At 40.2% G+C, this 23,678-nt stretch overlaps 1 protein-coding gene across 1 annotated transcript; it reads left to right on the top strand.

Moving 5' to 3' along the window:
• Positions 1-32: 32 nt before the first annotated feature.
• Positions 33-20,238, top strand: clic4 (chloride intracellular channel 4). The gene is made up of 6 exons (XM_061062472.1): positions 33-434; positions 12,973-13,082; positions 15,014-15,139; positions 15,964-16,070; positions 17,106-17,287; positions 18,403-20,238. The coding sequence occupies exons 1-6, from the start codon at positions 366-368 to the stop codon at positions 18,565-18,567; spliced, it is 759 nt and encodes a 252-aa protein (XP_060918455.1). The 5' UTR covers positions 33-365; the 3' UTR covers positions 18,568-20,238.
• Positions 20,239-23,678: the final 3,440 nt, after the last annotated feature.

Below are 23,678 nucleotides of genomic sequence, written 5' to 3'. Positions count from 1 at the left end.
GATGACATCACAGCATTAAATATTCCCGTTGCTTCTCTCAGCCCTTCTTGACATGCCTACTCTACCAGCATAAAGAGCTTCAGAGTCCAGTAATGTGGATGTAACTTAGCTAGAGTTAGGATATAAATCGTATCCAGGACTCACCGTAGCCTCCTTGTCCGCTGGGCTGAAACAGACTTTTTTTTTTTCTTGCTGCCAGCACCAGGTCCTCCTTAGAGGAGAGAGGGGGAAAAAGCGCCTACTGGGCTTCAGTGCGGAGAAAAAAAAAAGAGTGGTGGAGAAGAGGATCAAGCAGAGTCCGGGCGTGGTGGACAGAAAAAAAAAACTAACCTTTGTTTGCAAAACTTTACATTTTAGCAGCAAGTATGTCGCTGTCGGTGCCGCAGAACGGTGTGAAGGCGGATAATGATCCCGTTATCGAGCTGTTCGTGAAGGTAAGACCTCAGAGCAAAGCGCATTGCAAAAGTTTTTCATGTTGACTTACTGAACTACTAAATATTTTAGTACATATTTGATGATGGAGGCTTTATTTATGTCATATTCAGCATCCTTGAAATGAATTAACGACCCATTGTTAAGGCTGACGCTGTCGATAAACTCGCCGGGTTGTCTGTATTTCATACATATTGGATTTTCTTCCAACTTGAGAAAATAAAGGTTCATTTTTTTTTTTTAAACGCTCATGGCTTCTGTGGCCATGTGGAGCCTGCAGTGTCACAAGAAGGGCGGATACAGTTTTGAGGGAAGAGGAGACTGCCATGCTTCCTGCGTTAACAAAAGCTCGGTAACGTAATTGTGGTCCTCAGCAGCAGATTCATCACTATCAATTTGCCCACTTCTTACACTCTTGCATTTTCACGTGTGTCAAGATTGATTTAAAAAAAAAAAAAAAAAAATTTACAGCACCGAAACCTGCTGGATGTTGTTGGGAGTGGATTAATTTTATTCAATTCAACCCATAATTGGATGCTGTGATAGATATTTCAGTTAAGTTTGGTGTTCCCTCCCTTGTGGTCCCCCTGGCTGAGGTCAAATATACCTGAAAGAGTTGTGTGGTTCTGCAGTTTTTTTCAATTTAATTTAAACTAGAAGTGAGGGATATTAACATACAGTATGTTTAGTCATCTGTTGTTAGAGGGGTTATTCGATATAACCGGTGGTGTGGCTTTCTGAATGCACCATTTCCTTGTGAGATACTGTGATTGATGAGGTAGCTTAATGAATGGACCTCAGATCAGGTCTCTTTATGATTTTAAGACCATTGAACTACAGAATTTCCTAAAACTGTAATCATGCGTCAAATTGTCCACGCTTCAGCAGTGACGATGGGGAAGGTGGAGGACTGTGAATGGCTGTTTTCCATTCTTCAGCCTGCTGCTTCAGGGGCGGGAAAATGGCTGAAAGAAGTAAAGGGGGTGGGGGGCGTTGAGCTGGGAGGGAGCAATGGGGGTCCTCATTCGACTGGGAGAGGGTGTGTACGATGTTGTCACTGACCAGTACAGCAAACACTTGGTGGAAAAACCTGGACAAATCCTGCTTGTAAGAGTTGTAGTGAGCTTAATTAAAGAGGGGATTATATATTCAGATCTGCTTTGTTTAGGCTACATTTATTTAAATCTTGAAAATGTTATATTGTGTATCATGCTCACTTCTTAGGCTGTCATTCAAACTCAGGCCTACAAAAGTTGTACTCATTTGCTGGTAATTAAGGGTGACTTTTATGTTGTGGATTTCTCTGATTCATTCAAAACAAAAACTTCTCTCCTGTATTTGGTTTCTGTGTACTTCTGAAAGGGAAGGCACTTTATCAAGGTCTGGATGGCGTTAAGGAACAGGCCCCTGATTGTAGAGGAGAGAATAGATGGAAACAGACTGTGCAGCACCATTTCTCTGAACAACCTCTCACAGCCTGCAGGAGAGGTTACATCATTCCCTGGCCGGGAAGGTTAACACATGTGGCCAGCTCATCCTCTTTCGCCCCTCCCTCCTCAGACTGTCTGTATAGCCCGTTGTTTACCAACCAGACATTTCTTCCATTGTGAGTTTTCCCTTGTGCATGCATGATAGGCTAACAACCTGCAAGGCTCTGTGTTATGTGCCAGTGCCTGACATGACATGTCTACATCTATTATTGATGCCGTTGTTCTCACTATGCCGTATTTAACACAGCCATGTCAGACAATGGAAGACATACAGGTTGCCATAGACACACTGCTGCAAGCCAGGCCTCTGGGAAGAGCTGATAACAAACTGTGTGTGCTCTCCGCACACAACAGTGTCAGATCTGTTAGGGCTCTGCCACATATCAAAGCAGACTAATTGTGCTTCTAGAACATGAGTTTCCACAGTGTCTGGATGTTCAGGGCAGTGTTTACCCATTTAGAGTAGCTGACTGTCCCAGGTCAGAGATTATTTGATGATTATGCAACTTTGTGTTTTTGATACTGTTGTCACATTATGTGGGAAGTTGAAACCGCGGTCATCTTTAAGGGGCGTGGACTTCAGGTGTGTCATTGCTATCTTTTTATTGCTGTCAGTTGCAAATTAAAATGCTACAATGGCTTGGTAATAGTGAGAATGGACCCTTGACCTCATCTCAGTACAGTAGATTAGGTAGTGTTTTGCTGATATGAGTGGTTGTCTGTGCGCTGTAGAGGGTGACAAGATGCATCCACCCATATCTGTTTAAATTTGCACTAACATGAAGGATATGGCTAGAGTGTAAATGTGAAACTGGAAATCTTGCATATTTATGTGATTGGATAGTTGGGAAGTTCTTAATTCTGTCATGAAAAAAATAATTAAAAAAAGTGCAGCTGCATATGAAGTAATGTTTTTGTAATAGCTTAGGTTATTTTTTGATATTTTTTTTGTGTGTGTATATATATATATATATATATATTAAATGTGCTTTATTATCCAACATAATTGCGTTTGTTAATAAAAGCCTTAGACCCCGTGTCCACCAAGTGTTTTGCGGGCTGTGTGCTCGGGCAGTGTGCCTTTCTGGAAAGCTTGAAGATTTTCTACTTGAGCGGCCGCACGAAAATGGCAGAGCGCTCGGAAGAAAAGCTGCTGGGCGCTGCGCTTTTTCTACAGACGGCCGCTTTCTGCTTGCGAACGCTCACTACCCATTGAAAACAATTGAAAAACCCCTAGCTCCAGCATCAACATGTCCGATGTGTCCTTGGTCAAGACAAACCCTGAATTGCTCTAACTGCTTCGTCGGCGGAATGGATGGGAATAGTTACTTCTGACTGTCTCACTACATATCAACCTGTGCCATCAGGGTGTGAATGGGTAGGTTTGACAGGCGGTGTAAAAGCGCTTCGAGTAGTCCGAACACTAGAAAAGCATAATACAAGCTCAAGTCCATTTACCATGATGTTCTCGACAACCCAGCCCTATTGTAAAGTATCTGAAATATTTCCTCTTATTAACTGAGGTCCTTCAATTCCTTTCTATTGTTTCCAGCACTGTTTGATTGAATTGGAGAAAGCTGCTCTGCCTCTAACATCTCTCAGGTGATAAACCATATATGTATTCATTGTTGCGAATATACCCGTCCCCGATGTAAAATCATTAGACGTTTTCTTAAAGTTGTATTCAGTTTTACAGCTTCACAAATTTACTCTGCATTCATTTTAGCACACCAGTGAGTCATCCACTACCGGAGTGTGTCCTGACTGTATGCCGTTAAGTAGAATACAGATGAGTCAAGAAGAGACACAGACGTGCTGGCTTTATCTCTACTTGAATAGGCCTCTTTTAACTGCAAGTGTGCCAAGGTCGCACTATTGGTTATGGAGCCTTCTGCCACCGCCAGACGTCCATGACTCTGCCAGCAGCAACAGGAGTGTTCTTAAATCTGGTTGGCATTGGAACTCGTCTATGTTTATGTGTGTCCTTAGGGACAGTCCCATGGGAACCGTGGCAACCGAAGCTTTGGGCATGCCAGAGACATGCTAACAAAGAACACCTCTGTAGGGATGATCACGATGTGCATTGTCAGACGACCCTGTAGAAACAATCAATGATCACCACGATGAAATGTCCCAGAAGGTTTAACTCTTGTTCCTCTGGACATGAGAAAATGTGCTATCTACAAAAGGCTCATTAGAAAGCTGCACATTTCATATTGTGCTATCAGCGTCAACATGTGACTCATGCCTTGTGATATGCTGTTTTATGAAACACAATGACCTTGTTCAACACTCCAGGCAATGCTGCTTCGTGAATTTACATGCATGGTTGAAGATGACTCCCAACCAGTAAAATTGATCCAAAGGTTAACCCATGTGGATGGTGGTGATCAAGCTCTTAACTTGCATTCATTTCAAGTGGATTTTGCGTGTTTCTTTTTATTTAAAATTTGATCATTCTTCTCCCTCATGGGTCATATCCCAGACAGTTAAGTACTGCCTTTTCATAGAAAAATCAATAGGGCAGTTTATGTTTCCCGATCATACAGCAATGCTGCAGTCAGCATCACGAGTTAGGGAACAATAATTAATGGGATGTTGTTGTTGCAGAGTGCTGTACTGTTGCTGGGAGTTGTTTTATCACTGCACAGTGAATTTGCTTTTCAGCACCTTGCCTTGACCCTGCTTCTTTATCGTTAATGTCTGGTTGACTGGCCTCATCGACCTGGCAAATTGGAGAGGGTTTTTTCTGTCTTTTTATTTTAATGGGACAGTGTTTAAAGAAGACATTTTTATGTTTGTGTCTGTAGAATATAACCTGACTGTGTATTTGTGCTGTATGAAATCATGTTTTTTAACAATGTATCTCCAAGTAAAGCCTTGTTCATTGTATCACATGGAGGAAAAGCTTCCCTCATTTGTGCTGCCCAGACAGGAAGCTACTTACTTATGAGATATTTCTCCTCTGAGCTCAAGAACAGGGCGTTGGGCCTACCTCAGATCAGAGACTTTAAAGAACTGATTCCTAATTCATGGGTCTGTGTATTTTTTTTTTTACTTTTCAACTTTAACCGCTATCCGCATTACGTCATCAACTTTAAGCGACCAGATCAGAATACAGAGGAATACAGGCCCATTGCTCCTCCTCTGCCTCTCTGTTACATCATCTTCCCTGTCAGAAGAGCTGTGTGACCCCTTAACGGAGGAGAATATGCCCTGCTTGCTTCACATGTAACTCAACCTGTGTCAACATGATCCAGTCTACTTGTGTTTCATGAGCTATGTTCTTCACAGCAGATAAGTGTACGTAATCCAAAGTGTGCTACCTGGCTATGGAGGATAGGGTGATGAAGCGTTTTTTCCTGACTCATGATCATCCTCCTTTCAAGACGAACAGGGGACCGTAAGTGTCCTAGATCACAATCCAGGCTTTATTCATCTTTAAAGAACGATTGAGCCCTTCAAATTTAAGTCAGGAGAATGAGAAGTGGAAAAATGATCATTTATTGTACAATTATGACTGGAATATATGTATTATTTACGTGTATCAAAATTGTGATCATTACAACTTTAGCCAGAATCCATTGGAAAAAATTGGTTTGATCTGCCACTTGAAATTATTCCATGTTAAAATGAAATGTTAGACTTGTCTATTCTTGTATAATACATAGAAGTCTATACTCATGGGGCTTGTGTCGTGTGAGTAATCCTAAAGTTTTTTTGTGTGTTTGATTTCTATGATTTGAAAGAATAAGGAAGTATGTCTCTGAATGGCTCAGAATCTGCTAGGGCCTGAACAGATATGGAATTTTTGGAGCTGATACTGCTATCGATATTGGGGAGACAAAAAAATCCAGTACCGATATATCGGCCAATATCTTTCTTACATCTATGTTCGATCTGTAGAGAACGGTTGATATAGATATATACATTTATTGCGTTGATTCCTCAAATGCGGTTATCAAACACTCAAGGCAAAGCTATAAAATGAAGAAAAGATGGTCACTCAACTGGAGAGTAACAGCGCATGTACGCGCATCACTGCTTGACAGTCTGGAGGGTGATGATGCTTGTTGTAATCCATATCGCACACTCGGCTCTTGACAGCCAGAAGGGGACTGCTAGTGTAATTCAATGATACAAATTAAACACTATTTGACAGGTCAATAAATCTAGTAATATCAGCGCATATCTGTGATAAAATCAGCTGATACCTATAGGTACTGGATATGCAAATATCAGCTGATATTATTGGCGGGCCGATTAATAGATTGGGCTCTAGAACCTACAGGTTAAAGCCATTAGCAAGCAAAGAGTGGTGAGAGAGAGAGACACACACTGTCTGCTCAGTATTACTGATGAGGCTGTCATTTGTGTGGCCATCGTGCAGGCATTTGCTGCCATGCATATTTGTCATATATGTTGTAATAGCATGCCGGCATTGTGTTGGTGCCAAAGGCTGGGTCACACAGCTGTTAAGTTAAAATATTTGTCCAGAGGGAATTGCTGCAGGGGTCAGTTGAGTTGAAAATTCATATTTTTCATGTTCTTTAATAGATAAGTGGAGGCCAGTTTTCATGGTATATATTTCCTATGCAAATGTGAGGGAAATACAGTGACAGTGTCTATGAACGTGTTGGTGGGTGGAGAGTTAGAGCTGCGGCCGACTTTAGTATGTGGCTCATAGTTTGTGTTGGACACTTTGAAACAACAGTCAGTGACTGTTGGTTCATGCTGAGCTCCCACATGACTGTCTGCTTATTTTCTCCATCACTTTGGATCTGTATTATTCACCACCATACAGCCGCCCTGTCCCATTTTTAGAAACCTAAACTGTCCATTTCTCTCATAATTTTTTTACACTTAAGCTAAACAGTTAGACAAAGTTGAATTTGCTTACTCTTTGGCTTTATCATGGTAATACAGTTAGCCTCTTTTTTAGGCTTCATTCTCCAACTTTCCACAGAAACAGGAGACTTTTAGACAGCCCTCATGGGCTCCAACATAGTAGGCCTCTGTCTGGCTGGAAGTCCTGAAGTTTCCACAGAGTGATGTCAGCGTGAGTCAGAGCCACACCAGGGATGTGATGGCATTTCCATGTTCCGGCAAAATCGGTCTCCTCTGTACACTCATCTGTCTGAGGCTGGTCCAGTCAAGACTCATTTCTAATTACCCACCCAGTGTAGTGCTCATTCAAACATGCGGCCAAACTTACTGACTGAAATCTTATCTGTTGTGCACTGAAAGCTGGCATTAGATACCCGGTTGACTTTACACTCTTATTTATTTGTACTGTGTGTTTTGCATGTTTTTGACTTGAAGCTGCTTGAATATTTGAGAAATGTTACTCATTTAGTTTAATGTAAATTAGGCTCTGGAAGTTGTCAAACATCTAGTAGCCTTATTCCGGAGGCTTGAAATACTAAATACTTGACTTGTTTGGCATGTTAACAGTGATAATATATCAGCAGTGTGAATCTTGTCAGTGGCCTGTAAAGGCTTTTCACATCATACTTGGAAAACTCAGTGTTTTATGTCTAAGAACAGAGGTTAGAAACTGTCTCAGCCACTTCCCCCCAGCTGTAGAGCTGCTGTGTGTCAGCCTCTGACCAGCCTTTGCAGCAGGACATAATGGCAGTATATGTTCCAGCAACCTTACTCCCCCCGCCCTCAACCTGATTCACTCCAGCAAAGTCAACTAAGACTTATAGTGAGCCATTCAGCTGTGATTTGAACTGCTTGGTGTGGTCACAGTCCTGACCCCATCCCAGTCTGAGTACTTGTCCAGCTAACAGGGAGTGGCGTTGCTTCGAGGTTTCCATGGCTGCCCAATCTCAAACGGACATTCCTGCTGTGTGTCAGAGTAGGAGGAGAAAAGCTGCTCAATTTATCGTCGGTTCCTTATTCGGTCAAAGTGTGTCTTGAACTTGCTGTGCAGCCCACCCAATTTAGAAAATCAAGTGTGTTGGGGAGGGTAGAATGGGCCTCTATGTTGCTAAAAATAGACTGTGAGCTGAGACTGAGAGGACCATGCCCTGCCTGAACAGGATCTATTGTCTTAATGCTGACAACTGTAACTGTAAACTCACATCACTGGGCAACAAAGTTTCTTGGATACTGATGAGAGCTGTAAGTCTTTGTAAAAGAAAATAATTGGGGAAAATTGGCCAGTGAGCTTGCGGAGACTTTTAATGTGTTGCTCCCTGAGTTTATATGCCTGCTAGTAAAATTTTAATAGGACTGGACCTGTGAAGAGGTTTACCTTTTTGTTCTTGTTAAAAGTACGTATACCTTTAACTGAGAACATGGTCACATTTTGGTACATCTATAAAGTTAAGGCCTAGAACCGCTGTCATTACTCCTGAAATGTGTCATTTTGGTCGTTCCATCACTGGCTGATGAGGGATGATAAGGGAAGTGATATAGATCTATGAACTGTGTGTTGAGTAGAGAAAAGGTTTTAGACATCGCTGCTCCTTTGCTGACTGAGGTCTCATTGTACTGCTGCGGGGCCATGCTGTCCTGGACACCGACTCGTAGATAACATCCGACTTGGGCATGATTCACACCCTCCACAGCAGCTGTGTGTGTTTGGCATTAAATAAACAGGCATGTGTTGACTCATGGTCAATCCAATGAGCCTAAATAAAGCTTGAGAGTCTGTCAGCAGTAGTCAGCTGTTGCTGCTTCCGTGTCCCCGACGTTATTGAAGCTGCTTCACATTTGGGGAAACTAATTCTGCATGTTTTGACCTTTATAGACTTAATAAAGTTGATATTTATACTACAAGTGTTGCTGGAGGGTTTTGACGTCTTCAAGCCTTTCACTCTCCAGGCACCTTCGTAGTTGGTGAAGTTGTGCCAGAACACCCTACTCTACTTCTTCATGTTGTGACCTTCTGAAACATGTGAGCTGTTTCAGACAGAGGATGCAAACAGGCAGGCTACAAACTGGGCACTGCTAAGCATTGCTGAGAACGGTGTTGGTGTTTGCTGGTTTACTTCTTGGAAAATGTCTTTTTCAACTGCCATGCCTTACCTTATAAGGGTCCACAATCATTTCTTGCTTGCCTGGTGGGATTTTATTGGTGTGTTTTTTTTTCTCTCTTCCCCAATGCAAACTGGTATCGGCCCAGAAACTCTACAAACAAAAAGCACTTTGTGTTGTTGTAGCTGTATAGAAGGTTTTCCAGAAGCCCTTTTGTGAATGTCACACCATAATAGCACTTTGGAAAGCATTAACAGGGTGGAGGACGACAACGTTTGGAGGGTTGACCTAAACTTTTCAAACTAGCTTTATGGCAGAGGCTTCATATACAGATCCAGTTTAAAGGGGGTTATATGTTCTGAGGTTGCCAACATTCGATTTGCACAGTATATAAAGTCATAATGACACACTTTCTGTATATTTTATACAAATGTCTTTTGGCTCAATTGGTAGGGTCGTAGCCTCTCAACCAGAAGGTCGAGGGTTCAATCCCCAGCTGAGCAACATGTCCGATGTGTCCCTCGGCAAGACACTTGACCCCGCATTGCTCCCACTGCCTCGGTGATGGTGTATGAATGGATTAGTGTTGTACTTAACTCTCTGATGTACGTCGTAAGTGATGTAAGTGAATTGTAACATTGTAACATTTTTTGACAGCAATGTATCACTTTATTGTTGGGTGGTTCCTCGGGATTACCTACTGAAATGTAGGACATCAATTTCTTATTAGTGAAGCAGTTTATACGCCACAAGCAGCAGCAACACAACTTCAACAGCATCGTCATGAAACTAAACAAAGTGCCCTCCTTGGTGGATGGAGTTACAGAGTTACAGGACATTTCTGAAATAGTTTCTCCCTCCTCCCCAAATGCCCAACCCCCCAGTAACTCCAGAGAGGGGCCCAGGATAAGGGAGGAGGGATAAAGGAAGAAGAAGAATCAAGCAGCATGCCTGGCAGCACACAGCCTACCACTTAAAGCATCTATTACCACTTGTTGTCCCATTACCTATACCTAAAGTCCCCAATTCACTCCTGTTTCCTGTATATGAATATCTGTAGTGGTCCGTCTCTTTTCGCAGCAGACCTGGGCTGTCAGTGTTTTTGGCAGTGCAGGAGTCTGCTGCAGACTCCAGCGTGCAGCGCCAAGACTCTGGGAACAGATTGAGAGAGAAAGAAGAGTGTGAAATGTCTTTCTCAGCTGCTGCTGCTGCTGTGCACTTGAGACCCAGAACTTACATATGAACTCAAATTAAAGCAGCTTGTTGTGGAGAACAGAAAACATATTATGTTATAGCTTCATGTGGTTTATATTTTCCTTTGTACAAAATAGTTAATTTCAGACAGTTTACCTGTGTATTGGTAAATCCCTGGCTGCGCGATTAATCGTTAATAAAATCTCAATCTCGAGTGATGCATACATGTGATCTCATTTCTAAATGATTGCGACTCACTTGCTCTTATTTCCCTTTGCTTTCAGATCGATTCAAGTGTTCTCTTGTCTGCTTCACAACTATCCCAGTTGCTTTATCAGCCACATTGAGAAGCAGAGATAAATCCTAAGATTCCCCGCCAGCGTCAAAGTAATCTTTTGTTATTGCATTGATTGAGAGCCCCCTGGTGGCGGAATCTACATACTGTGCCTTTAAGTGTTCTAAAATGAGAAAGGTAAAGAGATGTTTTTTCAGGAGACTTTAAAGTTAAACTCCCACTTATTATTATTGTTTGTGTCTGTTAGACAGCACGTGTTTTTATTTTGTGTGCAAGAAATTGTTTTCGTTGAAAAAATAAGAATCGCATCAGAGATTCATGACCTCAATACACAGGATGAAAATCGGGATTCACATTTTAGCTAGAATCGTAAAGTCTAAGCCCCTTAATGCTTTACACTCTGCTTTCCATGTCATATGTGACTGGTCATTGCCATGGGAACTGTTGCTGTGCTTCATTACCCCCCGCCCCTCCTTGAAACACAACTGAATGGTTCTCTGTAGGTGAAGCACTGTGGGGAAAATTGACTTATCATCCCACTGAGGTCCTTCTGAGCCTCTCTGAATCATCTAATGCTAGTCTAGTCTAGTGATGGCCATGATACCAGCAACATTTCTTTAGCAAAACTTTAATTTAGAAATGAATCATGTAAGGTGAAATGGGGACTTTCATTAGCTGAACAAAAGTGGTTTTCTAATCCACGCTTTCAGATATTGAATTGAGAGGGGGAAGAGGGAGAGGGAGAGGACAGGCTCAGTACAATGGGAGCCAGCAGGCAGATCAAACAGAGCCATCCCACTGGGCGTCACACAGAGGACAACAGCAGCCAGGCTGTACGCACCAGCAAGGAGCTTTTAGGCGGGCTGAACACTCGAGAACAAAGTCCACTATTGAAGACGGTTCACAACCTGCATCTCTGATACTGCACAGATTTGGAAGACAGTTGTTGAGCTGATTTGATCATTAATTCGATTTTTTTGTTTTTGTAATGCACAACTCATTAGAAATCTGTCAGCAATGTACATAACAGAGACTGTGTGGGGAAAAATATTCAGTAATTTAAACTGACACAGAGGCGATAACTGCAGTTTAATGGAAAAGAGTGACTGATGAAAGAGAAGGCTGACTAAACACTGAACAATTTTTAGGCATTTAACAGAGGCCTTTCAACAGTAAAACACTGAATGAAGAGGGACATTCCAGTGGCACGATACTTGAATGTCCTAATGCCTGCCCTTGTGAATAGATGAATAAGGTGTATTCTTTTATGGCCTGCCTTTCTTGGAGAATGGCGTACCTCAACAGACCTCACACAGAGCTATGATGTTCATGTTGTCATGTACAGTCTGTATGGTGACATCTTTAAGAAGGAAAATAACACAACACCTGTTAACATAACAAAGCTCCGGCATCACTGTGCCTTTGTAGTCCGTAACAACTTACCATTCGTGTCCCAGTGTGTGAGTTCACATTGCATTTCAGCTTTGCAGAACGCCGAAAAAGAAAGGCGAGAGGCACAGTGTGTGTGCACACAGTGGGAGCTCCACACACACAAATACATGCTGCTACACCAAGGATTTGCCCATGTAGGGTTCAATGTAAAAGTACAAAGGCTGATTTCATTAAGATACTGCACAAAGCTTAAGTTTATCAAATGAAATGCTTATTCTGGCTTCTGATGTAGACTCCAAACCATATTTGTCCTCTGCTGCACCTTCTGCAAACCATAAAAGGCTGTGAGTTGAAGGATAATTCAGAGTTGGATAAAGAGAGTGCGTGACAGAGATGAATTGTTGTAGGGAGGACATGAGATATCTGACAGTTTGCAGCATCCTCCCAGTGCCTTTCTCTTTAAAACTGTGTGTGTAAAATCCAGCTGCCATTACTTTTTCCTGACTGCTCTGTTAATATTTCATTTCATAATTAAACTTGTGGTTAAATCCCTTCTAAGCATGTTTATGTTCTGGCTCTAAACACTGAGCATGAAGTTGTAGAAGCACACCAAATGTATTGATCCCATCACTGCTGCTACCATTCAGTGTTGTGTTTGTGAATTGTAGCAAAAGAGAAAACAAGAGGCTGACTTACTCTGAATCCCTCTAGAGGTCTCCTCTTACTCTTAGACAGCAGCTCTACACTTTTATGGAGGGAAAGTGTGCTGAAGTACTTCACACTTTCCCTCCTACTTAAGTCTTTTAGGGAGGGGAAGGCCGTAATATGTATGAATGAATCATTGTCTCTTGGCCCTCTGTGACTGGCTGCAGTAAAATGCTCTTGGCCATAAATTGTGCAACATAGATGTGATCTTTTTTCCTTTTAACTCTCTGCTAGTGACCAAGAGCTATCAGTGGAATAGACCTGTTTCATAATGTTGAGAGCTTTGTCTTCTTGTGTTTAATGCTTGTAATCATTTAATGTGAGACGGTCCCACCCTGTGCTTAGTGCTTACTGATATCTTAAGATGTGAACAGGTGCCATTTGTGCACTCAGTCTTCAGGAATGGCGCCTAGTGCCGTACACTTCTGATAGCTAATCTGTTTCTCTTCTAACTCACTTTCTGTCTGTTTATTTAAGGCGGGAAGTGATGGTGAGAGCATCGGGAACTGCCCCTTCTCCCAGAGGCTCTTCATGATCCTGTGGCTCAAAGGAGTCGTCTTCAACGTCACCACAGTGGACCTCAAGAGGTGGGCCCAACTCCCATTTCCCCTCCCTTCCTTCTCTCCTTATCTCTTTCCCTTTTTCTCCAAATCCTTCTCTTATTGAGCTCCTTTCATTGGCTGCTGATCCAGATGCAAAAAAAAAAAAAAAACTTCCTTTGGAAGATTGCTAGATCTTGCTGAGTGTTTCTGCAAAGGCCTCTGTGCAGCTTTGATCCAGCATCACCTCAGACATGCTCACTGCCTCTTGACTGCTCATTTGGTTTTCCCATGACCCATTCCCAGGCTAGGGAAGGTTGGAGTAAGCTGAACTTTCATACTCTGGAGAGGCTATTTAAGGTTCTTCAGTCCACTTACTTCCTGCCTAGATTTTGGTAGGGAACATGTTATTTCAATCCTAGCATCAAAACAAAACTGTGATCCTCTGCAATTTGAAGTGCAATTTTATTTTCCAGCTGGAAGCAAACAAGTTTTCACATGTGGATACCAGAAGCTCTGTACCAAACCCACTATGTTTCTATGTGTATGATTCATCTAAATACCCCCTACATGTTTTTTTTTTCCACTTGGACTTATGCAGGATGTGCAAGTGCCAGATTATTTTCAGGCATGGTCAGATGTCTCTGGTTTATATGGTCTTCTTCGTTGTGTGTGCATGACCCAGAGCTTGAAGATCTCCAGCTGGAACCTTCTCCTCTGGCATATGCAGACGGATAGACTCGGTCAATACTGTGCTCAGGAAGATGGCGCTGTCTATTTGAATAGAGATTTTTGCTTTCCTACATGCCAGCACATTGGAAATGATTGAGGGTGTAGTTTGGGGTTTATTTGCATGTAGTTTGCCTGGCAGAGGGAGTGTTACATAAAACAAAGCTTGTTGATATCCTGTAAAAGGCAATGAAGGATGTCCGCCTACTTGGCTCTGTCTGTTTACCCCTTGGTCCTCAAACAATCCTTTGTTCAACTTGAGTGACTACTTGGTGCGTAGACGATGAGTTTTCTATTCTATAAAGGCTTGGCTTGCCATGTTTATGGTTCTGTTATGGTCATATTTAAATGATAGAGCAGTGCATGTTGCTGTGTCTGTTAAAGGATGTCACATGACACTGCTATAAGTCGATGTGTTTTAAACACTGAGTCTCTCTTGGTTCAGGGCCATTGTGTTATTATTTATTTCTTCATTAAAAGCCTGTTATTCTCAAGGCAACATATTATCCACTCCTCAGTGATATCATTGGGTGAGGGTGCCACTTCCCCTTTGCATGCCGGAGAGATTAAGTCATTTCCCCTTTTTTTTTTTTTGTGCCCTTAGATGGCTTGTCCTAGAATTCAGCTATCAGTGTTGACATTGTCAAGCTGGACTGTTTAAGAGTCTTGTTAACAGTTGTTGATGCTAGCAGCATTAGATCAAAGTTGATTCACAGTGTCTGCTGGTTAACGCCAATAAATAATGCTCCAGCAGTCAAGGAGACACTGCTGTGTTATGGGATTTAACAGTCTGGATTCTGCAGATTTCACAAGTCAGTTGTGTTCACACAAATCAGTCAACACATGCTCATTTTTGTTTTTGTGTCAGTGGCATCTGCCTGCCAGAGACATCTGTGCTGGTTGGAAGACTGCATGGAGAAAGGGACACACACACACACACACACACACACACACACACACACATGGTTAAAGATAGATCACTGTGCAGCTATTGTACAAGAGAAAAAGTGCTTTACAGTGCAGTAGGCTGTCAGAGAGCCCAAGAGCCTCTTAAACACTTGAATCTGCTTGAACTGTCTGAAGTGAATATATTACTCATATACTTATGAATCTTGTTTTATAGTACTTTCATATCATTCTTGATACGGGGTTGAACTGCGGTTTTATTTAGATAGATCTTTAAAAAAAGTTTAAGTTGGTGATATGGCTTAGTCACTTCAGTCACTAAAGTTGCTCTACTTCTCTTTCAGGAAGCCTGCCGACCTCCAGAACCTGGCCCCAGGCACACACCCGCCCTTTGTCACTTTCAACGGGGAGGTCAAAACTGATGTCAACAAGATCGAGGAGTTCCTTGAAGATGTCCTCTGCCCACCCAAGTTAGTGCTCCTAACCCCTGCAGCAAAGCTATCAGCACAACGTTAGCTTCTAAAAGCTCTATTTGAATTGAATGATGGGCAGCAGCATTGTATGGATTTATTTGGCATAAAAGTTAAACTGTGTGTTTGCTATTTAATTTCCGTTAAAAAAATCCCTCAAAATCAACAATATGTCCGTCTGCAAGAAGAAAAAAAAAGATGATATTCTTAATTTTTTAAGGGAAATAATTGTTTTGATCAGCGAGGCACTGTGATGTACACGAATACATTAAAGTATAGCATTCAACAGGGCAAGTAGTGCATTTGTTGATTTAATGACAGTGAGGATCATATAGAGACTACCAAGTTAGTTTAACTTCTTGATGCATACATATTAGGGGTGGGAATCACCAGAGTCCCCATGATACGATATTATCACGAGACACGATACGATTCTATTGTAATTTTTTTTTTTTTTTTACATTTTGCGATATGCTGGGAATTGCGATACACTATATTGTGATACAATACTATAGCTTTTTAACTGCATATTATATCCACTACACTAAACTAAATCAAGAAGGGTTTTGTCAAATAAGATACAATTCTCAGTCTGTTCAGTCTAATCAAACTATAACATGAATTCTTAACAACGCAGCTTGTTCAAAAAGAATTGTGCAGCCCCTTCAGCAGTTAAAATATCATATTGAAAATATGGATTCTTGGCTGCCATGAGACAATATAATATCGCCCCCCAAAATATTGCCATACTATACTGTATAATTTTTTTACCCCGCCTCTAATACATATGTCATGTGTTAACCTGTATTTGTGTTTACCTGCAGATTTATCAAGCTTGGTGCAAGACACCCAGAGTCAAACACAGCTGGTATGGACATCTTTGCCAAGTTTTCAGCTTATATTAAGAACTCAAAACCAGATGGAAATGAAGGTAAGTTACCTCTTTCTGTCTGTCATACACACGCATGCACGCACGCACACAAACACCCAGGTTATGATCAAGAACACCCTTTAAGGTGTTTAAGGGAGAGTTCTCTAGTTGCTAGGTGACATTGGGCGCGAAGGCCCTGATTGGTGCATTACAGCCTTTACTGCGGAACACAGAGCTTTTGTTTCCCGTCTCACCTGGTGGAGTTCTCTGAAGCCACAAAGCAGCTAAACCAGATAATAAACTAGTACTCAGGCTCTCTTCCTTATGGATTTTGAATCTAGCCTTGGTTCTTTAAAGGTCATGTCATAGATTTACAAATATGTAGTCTATTGTCTCACTGATTCTGTTGCATTCTTGATAAAACAATGTTTTGAATTATTTCCCTAGAATGATATTCGTGGTATTTAACAGATATCCAGATTTTGTTTTAGTTAGCTGTTCTCCTCCCTGGGAAAATATTGAACCATGGTGAGCTTGATGTGAAAGCCGAGGCTGTGTCAATAGAGTTTGAGGCTGATTCGGATGGTTCGATGATAAGTGCTCTCCAAAGGAACAGTAGAAATCTATTATGCGACTACCAAATCATGCGTGAAGCACATTCATGTCATATTTCTCCACAATAGAAGGAGTATGGTAGTTAATGAATAATCCAGGAATATTTGGAAGATTGTAAGGATAATGTACTACACCTGTAAAGTCCATTGACATTAGTAGTTGGTAATGAGCTTCTCAAAGATGGTTTTCATTAAGGTAGCAGGGCATTATATTTCACTTTCACTTTTATGGTTTGTGATAGATTTGTCATGTGTTCATAAAATGTCTGTTTCCTGTGTGCATAACGGTCAAAAGTAGTTTGCTTTTGATGAAATGCTGCCCCCATGTGGTTGATCAGCATATAAGCGTAGCAGCTTGAGAAGGAAGTCTCTGGAACAGCTACTGTTTGTAAACAGTTTAAAGTTGATTGTTTGCCCATGCTGGATATTGAATAATAATAATAATATAGTTAATAATAATAACTCTTGTCTCTCTTTGCAGCTCTTGAGCGCGGCCTTCTGAAGACACTGCAGAAGCTGGACGAGTATCTTCGCTCACCACTGCCCGATGAGATCGACCACAACAGCATCGAGGACATCAAGGTCTCCACTCGTAACTTCTTGGACGGTGATGAAATGACTCTGGCTGACTGTAACCTGCTGCCCAAGTTGCATATAGTCAAGGTGAGCAAAATACATTGATGTCGTTTCGGTAACAGTAATATTTATAGAACAGGGAACATTTTTTTTTATCAACCAAACTTACAAAGCTCTCTGATTAACTTGATTAAATTATCTTTTTTTTTCAATAGTTGACTTTAAACATTACTCCAATATCAAAATCTTTGTCCAGTTATTTTCTGTTGATGAACTTAATTAATAAATGTTTAATGATTTCAGTTTTGTAGTAGTTGTCTGTTTGGTAAATACATAGTATGCTGTGTTACATTAAAGAATAAAAGGCTGTTGGAGGGGGACAGTGTTTTTTAGGATGGTCCTTTCTCGATCTTTTACATATTAATGACCTTTTATCTTTAAAAAAGTATTTTTTTCTTGCAGAGTTGGTTTAATTTCATATAGCAACTTTTCCCCTCTTTTAAAAAGCTTAATCACAATTATTATGTCCCTCACTATAGTTCTAAATGTGAGAGAAGTAAAATACTACCCAGAACTTAAGGCAATAATGACTTACTGGAAAATGACTGAATAATCGGATGTGTTTTGAGATGTTACTGTGCCAACATAATGTTTGTATAATTCTTCATTATTCAAAGTTGCATTTTCCTGTTTAATGATCTTTGTTAGATTAGATATGTCATAAAGTAAGGTAATGAAGCAACAGCGTAAGACCCCGTGTCCACCCATTTATTTATTTTTTTGGGAGCACCAGCATCTTTCTTCTATTGTTTTCAAAGAGTATAGTGCGTTTGCCACAGCAGGTGGCTGCCCAGACAAAAAGCACAGCACCCAGTGTGTTTTTCCAAGTGCTCCGCTTTTTTATTGTGCGGCTTCTTTATTGCGCTTCGATGTGAAAATCTTTTATCTTTTTAGAAAGGAGCTGTTGAAGTCACCAAAGAATGTTGTCATAGAGACGCTTTTCATCTTAGTGCACAAACGCTTCATGCCAGTGCCCCCGAGCGCACGGCCAGCTCTTTCCAACACTAGGTGGACATGGGGCCTTAGCAGCATTACAGTGCTTTATAAAGGTCAAATGTAGTATCTAGTTTGTTGGTGCTCTGAGTTTCTAACAGTTCATAGCTTAGTTGGGCAGATATATAACTTCTACTTCCTTCCTCCAGGTGGTGGCCAAGAAGTACAGAGGCTTTGACATCCCCAAAGAGATGACTGCCATTTGGAAGTACCTGAACTACGCCTACACACGAGAGGAGTTCAGCAACACTTGCCCCAGTGACAAAGAAATTGAGATAGCTTACGGTGACGTAGCCAAGAGGCTGGTCAAATAAGCTTTTCTGTCTCTCCCCCCCCTCCGCCCCGTAACCTCCACCTCTACACAACCCTACACCTCCCCCTCCCTGCACCAGGACTGACATGCTCATCCATGAGAAAGAAACATTCTGGACTGTTTTTTCCTTCTCTCTTCATCTAGAGCAAACCCAAACACATGTTTTCTGCCATTCCCACACAAAGACCTTTTTAGTTGATTCAGCACTGGTCAACTTTGTTTCTCTTTCTTTGTTAATTGCTTTTGTTTATTTTTATTTTGTGAGGCGACAAATAAGCACCCACCCGTGTATCAGAGCTTATCAATGTTGGGAGCTACGTCAGACACACTCCCTGATAAGTGACCTTCAAGCTGACCTTCTGTCTGCATGCAGGCAGAAGGTCACACAATGTTGTTGTTGATTTTCTGTTCATTATTGAAATAGCTCTTTCTAGAATTGCTATAAAACAAACACTGAGACGCTTTTTTTTTCCTGTCTTGACTTATTTAGAGGCATCATAAACAGTGTTGACGCTTCAGTGTTTTAGGCTTCAGGTCTAAGAAGAAGCTGAAGTGAATCCAAAGTGGTTGAAGTATCAAATGAGAGATGCTTTGCTTTGTTTCTAAGCTGTTTAGAATAAATCTAAATAAGTGTAACTGCAGGACAAGCTACCTGGTTTAATGCTACGATTTTCTCATTCTCTCAACTTAAAAAAAGGTCTTGTAGCTTAGCTCAGTAGAAATGTAGGGAATGTTCTTTATTGGCTGCATAAGTAACTCAGGAATAATCTAACCTGAGGTCTATGATATATTCAACAGTATGTAGCTAACGAATCCTCAAGCTTATGAAGATGCGCGTACATATTTTAATCACCACATTGCCATACAAAGTGTTCATAAAGACACTAAGACATTGAGTGAAAGGCTTGCTGATTCTCTCTTCTCTTATGACGCATGAAGGAAAGTGTTCACTCAGACATGCTGACTGTAGCGGTAGTTTGGATTACACCTTGTGGATCAAAAAGAGGCACATTATTCTGGTCTCACTGTGGATAGAATAAGTCTGACTATGTAAACCAACAACAAAAGATACCACATGTTCTCACTGTAATCGTCTCCATAGCATACAGAATGACACTAATGTGCAACCAGGCACCAGGCATGGCGACTCTAAAGATATTTATGAAAAAACTGATCCAAAGGAGTACCATTGAGATATATATATGTACACGGTCCAATTGAGTATGTATATTGATTTCTAAGGTAGTGAATGTATGTTAGGAAACGGTAGCTCCAAAAGTGCTTTAGTGCAGATAAAGCACAACCTGTTTTTGATTTCTGCAGATTGTCATGCTTTTCCACGTTTGTTATCAAACAAATTTGATAAAAGGAATTGTGTATATATTGAATATTTTTTTGGGATTTCTTGGAATTCATTTTGTAAATTTTATACATTATATCAAAATTGAGTGGAAAATGGGCCATTCGTTACATTCTTGGACTCGATTCTAGATGAACCATCTTACATTGCCTTACTTGATCTTCTCATCAGACATTTTGCAGGAAAGTTTTTTTTTTTTTTTTAAGATAATTTCATCACTGCATTGGTGTGTTAAAGAAGATATCCAAGCTATGTCATGGCTTTTTTTTTTTTAACAATATTGACTGAATTGAAATAAACTTCTTATTGGCACTCTGACTTGTGTTCTTCTAGAGCTACAGAAAGATTACTGCTAACAGGAAGTTCCCATTTTACCCTTTCAAAATAAAAGAACATTGTAAGACCCAACATCTTTGAGAATCTTGCATCACTATAAAAGTGGACAAACTGATCATAGCTGACTCTCGAAACCGTACAATCAAGCCTCTTATTGACCGTCTTAAACTATTTATATGATCTGGTAGAATATTTCTTGACCAGAGTGTTGAAAAGAATATTCAATGAGAGCTGCCTTTTCAAAGCTTTGAAAAATGTTTGCGTCCTCCTTTGTTGTCTGAAAAAAAGCTAATTAAAGTAACAAGGGAAAAGCTTGTCATTGAAAGCTCCCATCCTTGGATTGAAATAAATGATATATTTTACTCTCTTACGGCCGTTTTAAATGAGCACATAAAGTATTTATGCAGTCTGACCTCTAACATGAGGAAACTCCACCAGACCATTGGGGCATTTTCACTGCAAACATTTTCTCTTGGGGTGACTCATGAGTAAAACATTCTTCTGTTCTGTTAAAGTATCTTGAGTGAGTCAGAACACTGTGACAGTCAGTCAGCATGCTCAATAACAGGTTCCTCAAACTGAAGCCATAAGGAATCTGACGAATATACTTACACTGTGTCTGTCCTACTGTGATGTGTTCAAATTCTCAAATTGAATCTGTAATGCATCATTCTTCATGAATCAGAGTCAGAGTATAGATGTCATTTTTTAATCTGTAGTGAATTAAAAGCAGCAGTGTAATGTAACTTTTCAAACTAAATTCATTTACAAATTACCACAAAAAAACACATTTATAAACATTTAAAAACATTATCCCCCAATAAAACAACAACATTCGGAAAAGAAAAATCTCAAATAAATGTTATTGATAAAATGTCATACACAAACAGATAAAGTACAGTTAATAAAATGTAATAAACTGCAACCAACCATCTGATTTAAAATCATAAGCATTAATTCCATTCACTATCACTAGGTCTATTGAAACCTTTTGTAGACTAGCTGTCGTACAAGGTTTCAATAACAAGTGTCAGTGGTGTCATTTGCCCTTGCCTGATCAGAATCTGTTTTGTTTATAACATTTAAGAAAGGAGTCCACAGCTTATAAAGTTCCTCAACCCTAACTCTTATTATAAATGTACATTTTCTTACACCAGATTGCAAGACATTACCTTAACCCAATATCCTTCCACTTAAAATAAATTACATTATTACATCAATTAGTTGGCACTTTGGTACATTTACTGAAACATCTTCAATGTATATGTTAAAAAACAGAGCTACATACTGCCTATCAGTTTATAACATCTAGAACTTTTGACATTCCCTTCATAGAATAGGGTACCACGTTCTATCAGGAATACAGGAATTCTCATGATGCAATCAAAAAGGTGTAATGTAAATTCTGAAAAGCCATTAATACTGTAACATTTGAATCTAGGATTTATAGTTTGAGTTTGGGTCAGAAAGTATGTATTTTCTAAGTCCGGTACCGAGATATCAAGCGGCTGATTGTTCTTCCATGCAGATAAATACAAAAGGAAGTTCTCTTTAGAACCTGCTAGTAATATACCATAAAACAGGGAAATGTAAGAAATGTTTTGGGAAGCTTTGCATCATTTGTATTCGCTCTCTGTTTTGAACCTGTCTGGAGGCCATTGATACAGGAAGGTTTGGGAACCACTCGGCCAAAGCCTGTTTGTTTACAGCTCTCCATCTCCATGGAATGTCTCATGTGGGTGTCCACCCACTGTGGGCTCCACCTCCCCCTAAAGACACCCTCTGGCTGAAAGCTTGATGATGTTTTTCAGCCAGTTCCCTTCTGTTCTGAGGCACAAACAAGTCTATTCTGTAGAGCTGATGGCAGCCAAAGTTTCGCAAGAGAAGGAGAAAAAAAAAAGGTGTGGGGGCGTGCAGTTTTTGGATGCTCTCCACATCATTAAAGTTTCATATTTCAGCCTCACACATTCCCTACTTCCTTACTAGTGATCACACAGGCACAGTCTCTACTTGTAATTCACAGGGAGGAGATTCAGACACTGCGTGTTCAGTGTGTGTTTGTGTATGAGTGGGGAAAAGACATTTCACGATGGGCTATCAGTCCACAGTCATTACAAGCAGGATGAGTGTATTAGTGTAATTGGATAATGAAAATTAGGCTGAGTATTGTTTCTCTAAACTCAAGTTTTGACTGTATGTCAATAGGTAAATCAATTAGCTGTGTTGCTTTCACCACTCAGCCTTTTCTGTTTGGCACTAACTCTCTCTCTGCATGCCAGTTCAGTTTGTAGGTTTTACACAACACCCATTTATACAGCTGGCTAAATATTGACTCTTGTAAAGTAGCTCGCTCAAGGGTACACAGTGATATCCCAACTGGGTTTTGGGCCTACAATGTGTGAAAAACCGTTTTTGCATATGGACTCTGTGCACCTGTGAAGTGGCTGCATAGATTACTTTGTATTCAGTTTACCCTGTCATGTTTTTTTATTTTCTGTTTGTCCGAAATGCTCCAATATTGCACATTACCTAAACTCTTTTGAAGGTTTTAAATGAAAAGACAAGATTAACTTTGATTTTCCTTTCCAGTGTAGGTTTTCTAAGTTCACTGTGGCCAACAAGACAGGCTTGTCATTATCAATTTAAAACATAAGCCACATGAAGCCTTGAGGCCTCAAGGCCACAAACAACGCCTTCCATTTTGTGTGAAAATACATCAGCTCTTTAATTCTTAAATAGAAATATTTTGAATTTTCCAAGAAAAAAGTTTTCAAGGGTTGAAAGAAATACAATGAGGCAGTTGTTCCCTTCACTTACGGTCACCCTTTATAACAAAACAGTATCTCAGACACATATCAAGAGAAACTCTTGTCCCCCCAAACATTCCTTTTTGAATTATTTTATTATTTAGACTTTGACAGATTATTGTATTGTGGTTAGAGAAAAGATAGCAGTGGTGCGCCAGACACATATGGAAGCGATTAGTGATCAGAATTCAAATGATAAAGCTAATTTGGAAATTCAAATGCATTAACAGAAATTCTTTTTAACTTTCAGAATATGAGTGTATTATTTGACTCAAAAATAAAATGATGATTCATTTATCTAATTTGAATTTTAGTTTTCAACTTCAAAAATGCACATTCTTTGACTAAATTAAAATGAGGAAGAAAATGACATTTGCTTTATCATTTTAAAAAAATGCCCCGCTAAATCTGTATCATAATTCAAATGAAAAAGCTCATTTTAAAATGAAAATACAGTAACAGAAACATGTTTTAATTTTCTGATTATAGGTGCATTTTTTGACCTATATTTAAAATGAATATTCAGTCATCCAGTTTGCGTTATACTTTTACTCTCTATGTATGCATATTGTATGACATCATTCAAATGAAAACAAAAAGGTCTTTAGC

Source organism: Labrus mixtus, chromosome 18 (assembly GCF_963584025.1).
Source record: "Labrus mixtus chromosome 18, fLabMix1.1, whole genome shotgun sequence".
Lineage (NCBI taxonomy): Eukaryota > Metazoa > Chordata > Actinopteri > Labriformes > Labridae > Labrus > Labrus mixtus.
The sequence above is the reverse complement of the archived record's forward strand: the minus strand, read 5'-3'. Positions and strand labels throughout refer to the sequence as shown.